Below are 15,119 nucleotides of genomic sequence, written 5' to 3' on the forward strand. Positions count from 1 at the left end.
CCTCAGCTTCCTCAGGCACTGCCATTATTAGCCTCTGAGAAGCAGGAGGTGTGAGGAGTGGACCATGAGCTTCCCAGAATAGTTCCCTGGGCCAGGGCAGCCCTCCTGGGCCTGGGCTGCATTACCCCTCCCAAATAGGCATAGAAAGGCAAAGTCCTTAAAGCACAGGCCCGTCAGGCCATGGAGTCTTGTAGCCTAACAGGAAGCATTCTCAAGGAAGTGAAGAGGATGAGGAGCTACAAAATGAGAGGGATTATCCAAGGAGGGAACAGAGGGACAGCATAAGCAAGTGTTCTGAGGCTGGAGGGTGGCTGGAAATATGCAACATGCCTGTGATCCCAGTGCTCTGAAAGGCCAAGGTGGGAAGATCCCTTGAGCCCCGGAGTTTAAGACCAGCCTGGAAAACATAACCAGACCCTGGCTCTATGGAAAAAAATGAACTGTGGTTTGAATTACAATATAAATGGCTTCCAGACGTACCCCAAAATGGGACAGGGCAGTTGGAGAATGATTATTTGTTCACCATATATTTATTGTGCACCTATTATGAATTGGGCTCCTCCTGATCTGCCTTCCTAAAGCCTCTGCACCCCAAAGAACAAGTCCCCAGCTTTGGCCCAGAAGCAAATAGCCACCCACATAACCAACACCACAAAGTGGAAGGAAATTGTTCCAATCGTTTATTTGACTCGCAGCCAATGCACACACTCTATCACACAAAAGGTGGAAGCTGCAACAAATCCAGTGCTGCAGGCAGCGTGTGACGTGTAAACAAGGACGAGACAAAAATGCCACTCCTGTGCAATTAGGGACCAAATCAGAGTGGGCCGGGCCCAGGCCCAATATTACATTCACAGCGCAGGGTAAGTGCAAATGAACAGAATGTCAGGGTGGAGGAGAGGAGGGCACGGGGTCCCTGCTGCTCAGGAGGCTGCTCCCTCCAGGTGCTGATCTTAGAGGTGCCTGTGGATCCTGCGTTCTGGGGACCAAGCCCCGAGATGATGAGCCACACCCAGTACCATCCCTCATCCCTTCCCTTGGTGCACCCTCTCACCCCGGATGCCTTTCCCATCAGGGCCCAGGAACTGAGGTGCGAGGAGCCTGTCCTCTCACTCCAAAATATGGCACACCAGGCTGGGGAGTCTATTTCTCCGGCAGGTCTCAACCTAGAAAGGGGTAGAGCCTCAAAATAAAGTGTTAAGGCAATAAATAAAACTTCCCAGCTTGGGTGAAAACACTCTAAGAGGAGTGAGTCTGCAGGACTGACAGGAACTCTGCAGCATGGGGACATGGCTGCTGGGACAAATGCTAACAGGACTTGGTCAGCAGAACCAACAGAGGCTCCACACACCTGTGCAGCTCCAAGAGCATTTGTGCGTTGAAGGCAAAGTGCTGGGTAAAGTTTCTTGTTCTAATAAGGGCTGGGAGCTGGTCTGGCCACACACACCCTCTGACCTCCCTCAAGGTGGTCCCTGGCCCAAGTGACCCCTGGTCTGGGCCCCCAGCTCAGAGCCTAGCACCACCCAGGGAGTTTCAGGCTCAGAGGGAGGTGATGGGGGACGGGAGTGCCCATCCCACCTCCTCCCATCTTTGGTGGTAGCAGAAGTGGGAGAGAAAATGACAGTCTGGCAGGGCAAGGGAATGTCAAACGACAGCATCCTGGTTTAGTGCTTGAGTTTGTCAGGGGCCCAGTCCTGGGCAGATGTGAGTACAAGGAGAAGACCCACCTCTGTTCCACCTCAGGACAGCTCAGGCCTACTACCCACCAAGGCACCCCCGACTCTGCCTCTCTGAAGTTGCAAACTCTTTAGGGAGGTGGCCGGGTTGGGGAGGCCACCAAAACTGGCCAGCTGGGTACCTGGATTCTGAGACTGTGCAGCTGTGAGTAACTTCTAGCTCAGGACCCCATGGCCTTCCACACAGAGCTCTGCCTCCTTCCTTCACCTCCACCCTCCCAGGCCCCTCATCAGCAGCTCTGGGGTGATGGGAGGTGTTTAGTCCTGTTCCCAGGGCATTCTGACTCTGCCTGCCTCAATTTTCCACAACAGCTTTCTCTCTCTCACTGCCTTCCTCTCCTTCAGGCCCTGGTGGCCACTGGCTCGGCCTCTGCTTCTGCCAGGGACTGCTGAGGGCAGTCAGGCGGGCCATAGGGGCTCCATGCCTCTCCACAGAAATTTGTCTCCCTGGCCTTGGGGCTTCCCAGATGATGGGGATGGGGACAAGGTCGGGGCAGATACCCTTGACCACTGAGGCCCTCAGATGCCAACCCAAAGGAAGGGAGGAGGTGGTCTTCTCTGTGCCTCTCTACTGCAGCTCCCCCAGGGGCCCATTCTCTCAGGGCAGCGCCCCGTTCAGGCCAGTGCTGCTGGCTGCCGGCGCCCCCAGGTAGCCGAGCAGGATCTCACTGCGGCGCCGGGACAGCTGCAGGATGTCATCTGCCAGTGCGGGCACCGACGTGTAGCGCACATTGTCCAGGTCAAACATGTCCCGCAGGTATTGCACGATCTGGTGCTGGGAGTACAGGGCTGACTTAGGACCTGGCCCAGACCCCTGTTGCCCCAGAAAGTCCTCCAGACCCTCAGAGCCCCAGCCCATCGTTGGGCTCCTCCAATTCCCAAGCTTCTGCTGGACCCACCTGGACCCCCACTCCATTCCTGCCACCTCCCAGGGCTCTTGCACCCAGCACAGGACAGGACCAGGGAAGAATGGGAGCCCCTCTGTTTACCTTGAAGAAAGCACAGACTTCAGCGAGCTGGGGCTTGGGTCCAAGGAAGCCGAAGGCCAGGACAGGGCTCACATGCTCCGATACGGAGTAGAAATGGGAGATAAAGCCATCAGGCACCTGCAATGGGTAGCAAAACTTAGGGACCAGCTGCAGCCCAGGGAGGGTGAAGATTGCCAGAACCTGGGAGTCACATAAAGGGAAAGCTATGGAGGTGGACCTGCCATGTGGACATTTGTGCTAGATGACCCTGGGCAGTGACTCAATTCAAAGGCCCTGTTTTCACATCTACAGAGAATAGTGACCTCAGGGCTTCAGTGAGAACTTCTCAACCATGTGGGCTTGGCAGGAAGTGCCTGCAGCATGGGGCAGCAGTAGCTGGGCAGCAGAGCCTGCCCACAGGGGACAACAATGGCTCAAAGCCCAAAGACTAGCCACCACTGCCTGGGAGTGCAGACAGCAGCAGCCTGACAGCCAGCAGGGATGGGGCTCTGCCTCCTACCCAGCATCATTCCCTGCAGTGAGACACCTCCAACCCTGTGCACATGCTCCTCTTCCCTCCAAGGACACCCTTTTCCCTCTTCTGGCTCCTTGGACATCTCCCAGCAGCCCACTCCATGCTAGGCATGAGGGGAGAGGAAGCAGACCTACAACCTTCGGACACTGCTGGCCAAAGGAGAAGTCACAGCAGGTCATGCGGCCTTGCTGTGGCTGAGCAAGCCACTCACCATCAGCAGCCTCCTCTTGGCTTTCAGGACAGACCAGCAAGCAGTAGCCAGGGCCTAAAACAAAGATGGGACCCCACCCCAGGTGTCAGGAGAGGCTCCACCAGCCCAGGACCAAGCTACCTAGCTCACCCCCTCTGCAGGGAGATGGGGCTGGTGCCAGAGCTCTGCTGCTTCCCTTCCTGAAATTTGGATCTTGACTCTAACCCTCACTACTGTGGGCCCCTGCACTAGCCATGGATCTTCTCTAAGCCTCAGTTTCCTCCTCTGTAAAATGGCCATGACCCAGTACCATACCTCATTTGTGGTTGTAGGGAGCAGCGCTTACCCCCTGCAAATTGCCCAGCAGAAGTTCAGCCCTGGTGGCCCTCTCAGGGCTCTCTCCTGCTCTGTGCCCAATTTTTTTGGTTTTCTATTTCCCTATTTTAACTTAATAGGATACATTAAAACTGAATCACATAAATACCAGCACAGAATGAACAGAAACCCCCTTCCTAGACAGGAAGAAAATACACACCGTGTTGGTTCTAACCAGAATTAAGGACAACAAGGGCTTGCCCTGGCAGCCTGTCCAGAGCAGGCACCCATCTCCCAGGCCCAGAACAGGGGCATGGTGAAGGACAGCCCTACTGCCACAGCCAGGGATGGGGACCGGGGCCAGGTGGGCAAGCAGGGACATAAGTGTGCATGTATGTTTGGGAGTGGGGCAGTGACCCACCGTCTCCTTGAAACTGTCTGACAACCAGCGGTTCCTAAGAACAGCAAGCACCGAGGATGGGGGATTCTCCAGGTCCTCAAAGGCATCCATGAGGATGAAGTCAAGCACAATGTCGAAGAAGCTCATGCATACCACCTGCAAGAGGTGAGCACGCCTGCACTGTGGGGCTGCCATCCAGAGGGGAAGACAGCTGGGGAGCAGGGGATCCCCCAGCCTGGGCCTGGGGCAGGGCAGGAACCAGGCACTTTGAGCAGTCATGGAGCTCAGCTGTCCAGAACTGAGACAGGGCTTAGCACAGGCACCCCCTCCCAGCTCAATCTCAGGTACAAAGGGCTCTGCACAAACCAACTCACCCCACGGCCCTCCAGCTCCAGCCGCGTGGTCACCCAGGTCTCAGGCTGCAGAGCATAGCTCAGCATCTCCTCATAGCTCTCCAGGAAGCCCTTGGGGCTCTGTGGGGAGAAATAGCCTGTCCTGGTCACGGAAGAGGCCCTATGACCTAGCTGGACAAGATCGGCAGGGACAGGCTGGCTTGCAGGTGGGAGACATGATACACGGCTGGGGACTATCTCTGGCAGGAGACAGAGAAAACGAGATAAACAAGTATCCCCTGCCTACCACACTGAGTTTCTCCAGAGAGCCAGGGCACCCTGCAATGAGTCTGGTTGTTAAAAGCGCACCTACTGCCTTCTAGGAGAATGTGCATGGTGCTATGGCTTCATCTCACTTTGGAGGGATGCATGAGGACATGAGTTTTAGAGTCAGGGAACCAAAGATTCAAATCTCTGAGATCTTGGGGCCCTCAGTGGTGAAATGGGATGGGGGAGTAGATGAGCTCACAAATTTAATGCCATCTGTCCAGTCCTTGCACCTGAGCATTCAATAGTATATGAAGGCTGGATGTGGCGGCTCACACTTGTAATCTCACCATCTAGGGAGGCTGAGGCAGGAGGATCATATGAGCCCAGCAGTTCGAGATCAGCTTGGACCACACAGCAAGACCCCCATCACGAAAAAAAATTTAAAAATTAACTGAGAATGGTGGTATATGTCTGCAATCCTAGCTTCTTGGGAGGCTGAAGCAGGAGATATTTGAGCTCAAGAGTTTGAGGTTACATTAAGCCATGATTACGCCACTGCACTCCCAACCTGGGTAACAGAGCAAGACCTGGTTTCAAAAAAAAGAAAAAGTATGGGTATGCAGCTGCTAAGCAAGACTCTGCTCAGATGATGCATTCTTCACTCAGTGAGACCTTGGAGGATAGCTGGGATCATGACACAATTTACAGATACAGATCTGCATTCATGGACATGGAAAAACAGTGAGTGTCAGGATCTGTACTAAGCATGGATCAACTTAGAAAATCCTTATAATCCCATTAAAGAGTTCCATTATTATGCCCACTTTACAAGGACAAATACTGAGACTTTGGGAGATCAGTAGGGTGGAGCTGACAAAGAGTAGCATGGGCAGGCTGACACCACTTATAAAGAACTATTGGCAGAGGAGATGCCAACTGGATGTTCCCAGGGATGTTCCCAGGAGATGCCAACTGGATGATGAACAGGGTGGCATCAGAGACTATTTTTTTTCTGTTCTTTTGGGGTTTTTTTTGTATTGTCTTAGTTTTTTTCTTAGATGAGTATGCATCATTTTATAATCTTTTTTTTTTTTTCTTGAGACAGAGTCTTACTATGTTGCCCTCAGTAGAATGTTGTGGTGTTACAGCTCACAGCAACCTCAAACTCTTGGGCTTAAACGATTCTCTTGTCTCAGCCTCCCAAGTAGCTGGGACTACAGGCGCCGCCACAACATCCGGCCATTTTTTGGTTGTAGTTGTCATTGTTCTTTGGCAGGCCCAGGTTGGGTTCAATCAAACCTGCAGCTCTGGTGTACATGGTTAGCGCCCTAGCCGCCGAGCTACAGGAACCAAGCCATTTTATAATCATTTTTTATTAATTATAATGCCTCAGCGCCTGTAGCACAGTGGTTACAGCGCCAGCCACATGCACTAAGGCTGACAGTTTGAGCCCAGCCCAGGCCAGCTAAACAACAGTGACAATTGCAACAAGAAAATGGCCGGGCATTGTGGCAGGCGCCAGTAGTCCCAGCTACTTTGGAAGCTGAGGCAAGAGAATCGCTTAAGCCCAAGAGTTTGAGGTTGCTGTGAGCAATCTCACAGCACAGTGACGCCACAGCACTCTACCGAGGGCAACATAGTGAGACCCTGTCTTGAAAAATATATATATATTTTCATGGCTGGGCAGAACGGCTCACGAGTGTAACCCTAGCACTCTGGGAGGCTGAAGCAGGTGGATCATCTGAGCTCAGGAGTTCCAGACCAGCCTGAGCCAGAGTGAGACTTGTCTCTACTAAAAATACAAAACTTAGACAGGTTATTGTGGTGGGCACCTGTAGTCTCAGCTGCTCAGGATGCTGAGGCAAGAGGATCGCTTGCGCCCAGGAGTTTGAGGTTGCTGTGAGCTGTGACACCACCACACTTTACCCAGGGTGACAGATTGAGACCTTATCTCAAAAAAAATGTTTTTTTCCATTAAGGTATTTTCCTGGTATGTATGTGTGTGTGTATTTATGTATGTATTGATAGGGTCTCACTCTGTTGCCAGGTGTAGTGGTGTATCATCATAGCTCACTGTAACCTCAAACTCCTGAGCTCAGGCGATCTTCCTGCCTCAGCCTACCACATAGCTGGGACTACAGGCGCCCACCATAAAACCTGGCTAATTTTTCTGTTTTTATTTTTTTTGGCAGTTTTTGGCCAGGGCTGGGTTTGAACCTGCCACCTCTGGCATATGGGCTGGCACCCTACTCCTTTGAGCCACAGGCACTGCCCATTTTTCTGTTGTTTTTTTTTTTATAGAGACAGGCTTGCTCTTATTCAGGCTGGTCTCAAACTCTTGGCCTCAAGAGCTTCTCCAGCCTTGGCCTCCCAGAATACTGGGATTAGAGATGTTAGCCACTGAGCCTGGCCTATTTTCATTAAATTAGAGAAAATTTATTGGGATGACCTAGGCTATCCCTTAACCTTCAGAGGAGCCTGGGCCCTCTACCGAAGGTGATAAAGTGAGACCGTGCCGCTATAAAAAGAAAAAAAAAAAAGAGAGAGAAAACAGAAATAGTAAAGAAACATTAAAAATTATTCTACCTCGGGCGGCGCCTGTGGCTCAGTCGGTAAGGCGCCGGCCCCATATTCCGAGGGTGGCGGGTTCAAACCCGGCCCCGGCCGAACTGCAACCAAAAAAAAAAAAAATAGCCGGGTGTTGTGGCGGGTGCCTGTAGTCCCAGCTTCTCGGGAGGCTGAGGCAAGAGAATCACTTAAGCCCAGGAGTTGGAGGTTGCTGTGAGCTGTGTGAGGCCACGGCACTCTACTGAGGGCCATAAAGTGAGACTCTGTCTTTACAAAAAAAAAAAAAAAAAAAACTATTATTCTACCTCACCAATAATAAGAACTACAAAGCAATGGATAAAATAACAAGGATTCAAAACATTACTAATATCTGATACTGGCCAAGATGTAAAGAAACGCTCTCTCATGCTGCTGGTGGAACGTGAGTTGCTAAGGCCTCCTGAAGGGCAAGCTGGCAAGATCTGCTGGCCTTCTGAATGTCCCTGCCCGGAGCCAGAACTGCCACAGCCCCACGGAAAACCTCACAAGTACCTAGAGAGCTGTGTGAAGGCGACTGCAGTAGTGACATCTATGATAGGTAAAATCAGGCTGAGCCCAGATGTCCATCCATCAGGGAACTGGATGGATAACCTGATGTCTCCCTGTGATGGAATACCGCCCAGTAAAAGCACCTCCCTATAGTGCTACGGAGAGATAGATGAAATAACTGTTATGCCACCAGAGCTGTGAAAGCTAGGGGACAGGAGGTAGGGCACGAAGGTTTGGAAATTCAGTAACAATGTTCAGGGGCCAAAGAGTCTACAGAATGGGGCAAGAGGAACACAGATCAGACCACATCTGCCCAGCAGTGTTCCATGGTCCAGAGTGACTACTGCTGGCAGGTGGGGTTCAGGGGGACCTTCTATGGTTTACATTTCATAATTGGGCCCCCCTCCTACCCCTGCTACCTTCTCAGCCTTGGTCATCAGGCCTGTCACCATCTGCCGGCCAACCTTCCCAAAGAAAAGCTGGTTACTCTTATCTTCCAGAAGCCCCTAAGGAGTGAGAAAGGGAGGGGAGTGAGCTGCCAGGCAAGGCAGACCCCAAAGCCCACAAACAGAGCAGCACAATGGGCTGGGCAGGCGACACCGTCCGCCACAGAGGAGCCTGGTGTGGCAGCAGCCAAGTACCTGTGCCATGGCTATGGCCAGCCTGACCACCCCTCATCCCCAGCTCCATCCCCCCAAGGGGCTCCTGATCCACACCCACCTCAAAGGCCTGCCGCACACAATGCAGCTTGGCCAGAAAATCCTGGTCACTGTAGCAGCCCAGCAGTTCTGTCCTAAGAGAAGGACAGATAGCATCACACCAGCTGATCCCTGCCCAGCAATGCCTCATGAGGATCAGGTGGTACCCTGGGCGAAGTGGCAACCCCAGCCCTATGTGCTCAACAGTGTGACCTCTGACCTCTGACTGGCCCCTGCCTCCCTCAAGCCCTCAAAGCAGGCTGACTGGATGCTCTGAGGACATGTTGGCCTCCTTGGCACCAGGTATGGGGACAGGTCTAGTCATGGGGCCAGGCTGACCAAGGGCTCCTTGGGGCCAAAGCTAGTCCTAAACCCTCACTGGCAAAGGATCAAAATGGTCAAATCACTCCCACAAGACAGAGCAGGCCTGAGGTTGCCAACACTCTGGCTCCCCTTTATCTAAATCACCACAGCTTGCACCAGAATTTCAACCTCTTTTTTTTTTTTTGAGACAGAGTCTCAAGCAGTAGCCCTGGGTAGAGTGCTGTAGTATCACAGCTCACAGCAACCTCCAACTCCTAGGCTTAGGCAATTCTCTTGCCTCTGCCTCCCTAGTAGCTGGGATTACAGGCGCCCACCACAATGCCTGGCTATTCTTTTTTTTTTTTTTGATACAGTTGTCATTTCCAGTTTTAGCTGGCCCAGGTTGGGTTCGAACCCGCCAGCCCTGCTGTATGTGGCTGGCGTCGTACCCACTGACCTATAGGTGCTGCCCAGAATTTTCAACCATTTTTGATCAGTGAGAAAAGAGTCTTACTCCAACACTGTGGGTAGAGTGCCATGGTGCCATAGCTCACAGTAACCTCAAACTCCTGGGCTCAAGCAATCCCCTTGCCTCAGCCTCCAAGTAACTGGGACAAGACACACTTGCCATAATACCTGGCTATTTTTAATAGAGACAGCATCTTGCTCTTGCTCAGGCTGGTCTCAAACTCCTTTATCATTCCTTGGTAGAGTGCTGTGGCATCATAGCTCATAGCAACTTCAAACTCTTGGGCCCAAGTGATCCCCTTGCCTCAGCCTCCAAGTAGCTGGGACTACAGGCACCCACAACACCCGGCTATTTTTAGAGACAAGGTCTCACTCTGGCTCAGGCTGGTCTCGAACTGGTGAGCTCAAGCAATCCACCCTCCTTGGCCTCCCTGAGTGCTAGGATTACAGGCACGAGCCACCATGCCTGGCCTTAAACACACATTGTTAAATCTGTAAACCATGATCAAAAAGCCAAGTTCTGAGTTTCATACCACAAAGAAAGTTAACTAGAGACACGGCTAAGACCTAAAGATAACCATAGATGTGGAAACTAAGGCTAAGAGAAGTCTGGCAACTTGTTTGGGGCCACACACTACAAAAAGGCATAACAAGAGAGAATCCAGGTCTGTCTGTCCCCAAGGACTAGGTTCTTAACCTTGGCTGTGAAGGGGCTTAGAACAGGGCCCACTGTGCTGCTGTTCCTGGGCCCCTGAGAATGTAGAACAGGTATTAACTATTGTTATTTTATTAATTACAGAAATGTGTTGTTATATCAGACCTGCTGGTCTTGGTACTTAGGATTGTGCAGAACTCCCATGGAGGGGGACGAAGACTGTTGCCAGCTGACCACAGCCCCCAGTCAACCTGGATTCACCCTGACTAAGTCCTCACCAAGCATTGCTGGCTTCTCTACCTCCCACAAGGGGCAAGGGGTCACTGCTGCTTCTTGCCCTGTCCCTAACACCTGCTCACCTGAGGGTCCGGCAGGGCACTTTCCCCTCCTTCACCAGTAGCAGGGCCTCCTCGTAGGCGGCAGCGGGTCTGGAGAGTGGGGCTGGGTAATCTCCTACCTGCAGGGACTCAAAGAGCTGGGGGAGGGTGCAGAGGAAGTCCATGTGAGCAGCATCTCATGGGGTAGGGCACCTGGCATCGGTGTGCTGGCAAGGACTACCCTCTCACAGGGGCTACTGAGGGAATGCTGGCCCAAGAGATAGGAGGCCCAGGTTCAAGCCCAGCTCTGGCCCTCACCATCCCCATCTCCTTTGCAGAGAGGCCATCCACTGGACACACGCCACATCCTTCCATTCCAGAGAAGGACACCATGCCGGATACGTGTGCCCATGGAAGGAGACGATGAGCACGGCGGTCTGTAGAAGGGGGAGGTCGGCGTGCACTGGAGCCAGTAGGGTGGAACCCCTGCTCTCACCCACATGACCAACAATGCCCCACACGACCAAGGCCTTCCCATCTCTGCCAGCTTCTCAGAGCCTCTGAGGGCAGCACTCAGTAACTGCCAAATTCTGCTCCCATGGAAGAAAAAACCTTCACTGTCCCAGGACATAGTGCTTGCCCCATGGGTCTGCACAAGAGCCCTCATCCACCCCACACCTGCCTCAGTCCCCCACCTCACATCACCTCAGTGGCAGAGAAGAAGGAATCCTCTGAGGTCAGGCTATCCTCATCGTCCGCCCGTAGCCGCAGTGAGCCCTCAGTCAGGGGCAGCATGAGGGTCCTCTCTGCAAAGAGCAGAAAGAAGGCAGAGCTGAGATACCCGTCCAGAGCCCTGTAGGAAGCTGGGGCTCAGAGCCCACCAACAGGACCAGCAGAGGCTGTATGGGGCCCATGACACTGACAATGGCAAAGCTCCTACTTGTGGAGCTTATCTGTGCGATAACGCTGGGCTCACTGCCTCAAATAACTGCCTCCCTTGGTCCTCACAACACCCTCGGAGGTAGACAGTGTTAGCTGCACACACTTGGCTGGTGAGGGGATTCACCCAGGGTCACACCACCAGATCTGGGGCCTGGAGGCCTGTTAGCTGTACAGGAGGAAGACCGTATGTGGCCTTGGGAAGGCCCTTCTCTGTGCCAAGCCAAAACGTAGCTGTTTATACAAAGGGCTCCATGGGCCGCTCGCTTAGTGCTCTCATCCCACTTGTTCAAGGGCTGAGGGGTCTGAACATTTGAGGATGCTTAGGAAAGGTTTGTTGGACAAATAAGCAAAGGGCACAGACCTGTGTCAGGCCCTGAAGGCCCCACCAGCCTTCTGTGCCACGTGGAAAGGCCCGAAGGGGTAAGATTCCTCCAACCCAAAGGCACACAGAGCACAATGGGGAAGAGCCAGGCAACGAGTCGTGTTGGCCAACCCTCTCAAGTGTCCCCACTGCTAGAGCCAGGAGCCTGATTTGGCAGTCTAGTAATGGTCTCCAAGGGCTAAGTGCATGCAAGAAAGGGCCTGGGGGTGTCATTCACTGCAAGGGTCTGGCACACAGCAGGCCTGAAGAGGACACTGGTGTTCAGCGGGACACTGATAGGTTCCCTATCAGTGATGTCACTTCAACAGAGCAGATGTTCATTCTAGGGCTCTGGGCCTGCTTTGGGTTAACATTTACGGGAGTCATCCCATCCACTCACCCAGGCCAAGCCCACAGGAAAGGGCTCAAAGCAAAGGCCTGGAAGAAATGTCAGGGAAACGATGACGCACATGCCCAAGTCCTGCTCCCACAGAGAGGGGCAGAGACTGCTGGGTGTGGACTCCCGGGGTCTCCTCCCATCTCTGCTCCTGCCTGCCATGGGGACTGCCTCAGGCTCCTCCTCTGTGCATTAAAGTGCTAGACTGGGTGATCCTGATTTGTCTGACCATTGAGGGAACCATGCCTCCTCCCCACGGTTTGTCCCAGCCACCCTCTACGGCCACCCCACTCACCGAGATCCAGCAGCACACTGTCAGGGGGGAAGGTGGCGCCAAACTCCTCCTGCAGGTGGTAGGCCCGGTGCAGCAGGGACTCCAGCTTCTCTGCAAACTCCCTTCGCTGTGAGTCTGGCTACATTAAAAACCATTCCCATCCATCAACCCAGACCCTCCTAATTCCCCAAACCGCTCCTTCCCCACCATTGATGTGAACCCCAGGCCCCTGCAGAAAGGGGAGAAGGCTCTGGGGGCCTGGTAGCCAAGAGCACATGCTCCAAACCTCTGCCGCCCAGCAAGGACCCACCAGCCACATGTGGGGAGTGAGCACCTGAGACGGCCAGTCCCACCTCTGTCTCACCTGAGATGTGCCACAGGTGTAAACACGATTTCAAACACTTAGCATCAAAAGAAAATGTAACATACCTCACTAACATTCTTTGTTGATTACATATTGAAATGGTGATATTTTATTTATTTATTTATTTATTTTGAGACAGAGTCTCACTCTGTCACCCTGGGTAGAATGCGGTGGCATCATAGCTCACAGCAACCTCAAACTCTGGGGCTCAAGAGATCTTCTTGCTTCAGGCTCCCAAATAGCTGGGACTGGCTTAGCACCTATAGCACACTGGTTATAGCAGCAGGCACATGCACCAAGGGTGGCAGGTTCAAACCTGCCCCAGGCCAGCTAAACAACAATGACAAATGTAACCAAAACATAGCTGGGCATTCTGGTGGCCACCTGTAGTCCCAGCTACTTGGGAGGCTGAGGCAAGAGAATCGCTTGAGCCCAAGAGTTTGAGGTTGCTGTAAGCCGTGATGCCACAGCACTCTACTGAGGGTGACATAGTGAGACTCAAAAAAAAGAGAGAGAAGAGAAAAGAAAAGAAAAGAAGTTAGGTACAGTGGCATGTACCTATCCCAGATACCCAGGAAGCTCGGGTGGGAGGATAGCTTAAGCCCAGGAATTCATGCCTCAGCCTCCCGAGCAGCTGGGACTACAGGCGCCTGCCACAACGCCCGGCTATTTTTTTTTGTTGTTGCAGTTTGGCCGGGGCTGGGCTTGAACCAGCCACCCTCGGCATATGGGGCCGGCGCCCTACTCACTAAGCCCAGGAATTCAAATGCAGCCTGGACAACATAGTCTCTAAAAATATAATTCAAAAATTCAAAAACAGGGTGGCGCCTGTGGCTCAATGAGTAGGGCACCGGCCCCATATACCAAGGTGGCAGGTTCGAATACAACCCCAACCAAAGTGCAACAAAAAACAGCCAGGCACTGTGGTGGACGCCTGTAGTCCCAGCTACTCGGAAGGCTGAGACAAGAGAATCGCCTAAGCCCAAGAGCTGGAGGTTGCTGTGAGCTGTGACACCATGGCACTCTACCGAGGGCGACAAAGTGAAACTCTTGTCTCTTAAAAAAAAAAAATCAAAAACAAAAAAGAAAATTATAAGGGGAACAAGATGTGGTGGCACACACCTGTACTCCCAGCTACTTGCAAAGATAAAGCAGGAGGGCTGCTTCAGCCCAGGAGTTTGAGATCAGCCTGGATACCAGAGCAAGAGGCTACCTCTTAAAAAATAAAAAGAAAATCATAAAATATATTTACTCTTCATTAAATGAAATGAATCATAAAGGTTTCCATCCTCGTGTCTTCATGTTGAGTAGGCCAAGCAGGAGGAAGAGGAGGCGCTGGTCTTGCCCACTCCAGTGGCAGAGGCAGAAGAGGTGGGGGGAGTGGGATTCAGCAGAACTATGAAAATACATTGTAATTTCTGACTTTTTTCTATTTCATTTCGCTACAAGTATTTCTATACAGCACTGACTTTGATTCTTCTTCCACTGTTTGCATTAGTTCTGGTGCCCACATCATACCATGTCATCAAAGACCTCCAAAGCGTTCCGGAAGCCTTCCGCCAGACTGGCACATTTCTGTGTGTCTTCCAGCACTGCTCCTTCTATATCTTCTTCCTCACTGTCTGCTGCTGCTCAGAAGCTCCTGTCTGCGTCAAGTCATTGTCTGTCAATCCCTCTGCTGTGGTGTCTGTAGGCTCTGGAATCTCTCCAAGATCCGTATTTTGAAACCCTTCACCTCCCACCTTTTTCTGCAACATCTACAATCTCTTCCACTACCTCCCTGATTGGCTCTGTCATAAATCCTTTGAAGTCATGCACATCGCCGACACAGGTTTCTCCAGCTGAAATTTATTGTGTGGGGCTTGATGGCTTTCATGCCTTTTTCTGTAACAATCATAGCACCTTAGATGGTGTAATCCTTCCAGACTTCTGTCATGTGGTGTCACTGTTCTCTTCCACAGCACTGAAAATCCTTTCCACAAAGCACCATGCAAAAGGAGTTATGGCCCCCGATCTAGAGGCTGAATTAAAGACACTGCATTTGGGGGCAAGTAGACCACTTTGTCACCTTCCGATATCAGAAAAACTGTAAAAAGGAATCACTTACTGGCAAGATATTTCCTGACAAAGCAGCAATGGAACTAATAGAGAAAAAAGTTCTTGTTGTACAAACAAAACGTGGTAGCAGGTGTTTATTTTTTCTCTTCAAGGCTTAGGGCTGAGCAGCTTTACAGAGAAGGGCAGTCCCAATCATAAATCCAAACACATTTGCACAAAACAGTAGAGTTGGCCTGTCCCTTCCTGCCCTAAATCAAGTCCTAGGCGCTGCCTTCTCCTCCTTACTATTAAATGTCCTCTGTGATGTTGTTTTCCAGAATAGATTATTTTGCCTGCATTAAGAACCTGTTCAGGCAGATATCCTTTCCCCTTAATGATTTTCTTAATGGCTTTGGAAACACATCTGCTGCCTCTTGGTAGACAGAGCTGCTTCTCCTGTT

At 51.9% G+C, this 15,119-nt stretch overlaps 1 protein-coding gene across 1 annotated transcript in view; it reads right to left on the reverse strand.

Moving 5' to 3' along the window:
• Window positions 1–668: 668 nt before the first annotated feature.
• Window positions 669–15,119, reverse strand: part of MIGA2 (mitoguardin 2) — a 28,422-nt gene continuing 13,971 nt past the window's right edge. The window contains exons 6-15 of the mRNA XM_053560006.1: window positions 12,279–12,396; window positions 10,989–11,089; window positions 10,326–10,441; window positions 8,563–8,635; window positions 8,262–8,348; window positions 4,519–4,617; window positions 4,166–4,300; window positions 3,451–3,504; window positions 2,726–2,842; window positions 669–2,511 (exon numbers count right to left, since the gene is read on the reverse strand). Coding sequence (XP_053415981.1) covers window positions 2,335–2,511; window positions 2,726–2,842; window positions 3,451–3,504; window positions 4,166–4,300; window positions 4,519–4,617; window positions 8,262–8,348; window positions 8,563–8,635; window positions 10,326–10,441; window positions 10,989–11,089; window positions 12,279–12,396 — 1,077 coding nt within the window. The 3' untranslated portion in view covers window positions 669–2,334. The remainder of the gene's footprint in view (window positions 2,512–2,725; window positions 2,843–3,450; window positions 3,505–4,165; window positions 4,301–4,518; window positions 4,618–8,261; window positions 8,349–8,562; window positions 8,636–10,325; window positions 10,442–10,988; window positions 11,090–12,278; window positions 12,397–15,119) is intronic.

Source organism: Nycticebus coucang, chromosome 2 (assembly GCF_027406575.1).
Source record: "Nycticebus coucang isolate mNycCou1 chromosome 2, mNycCou1.pri, whole genome shotgun sequence".
Lineage (NCBI taxonomy): Eukaryota > Metazoa > Chordata > Mammalia > Primates > Lorisidae > Nycticebus > Nycticebus coucang.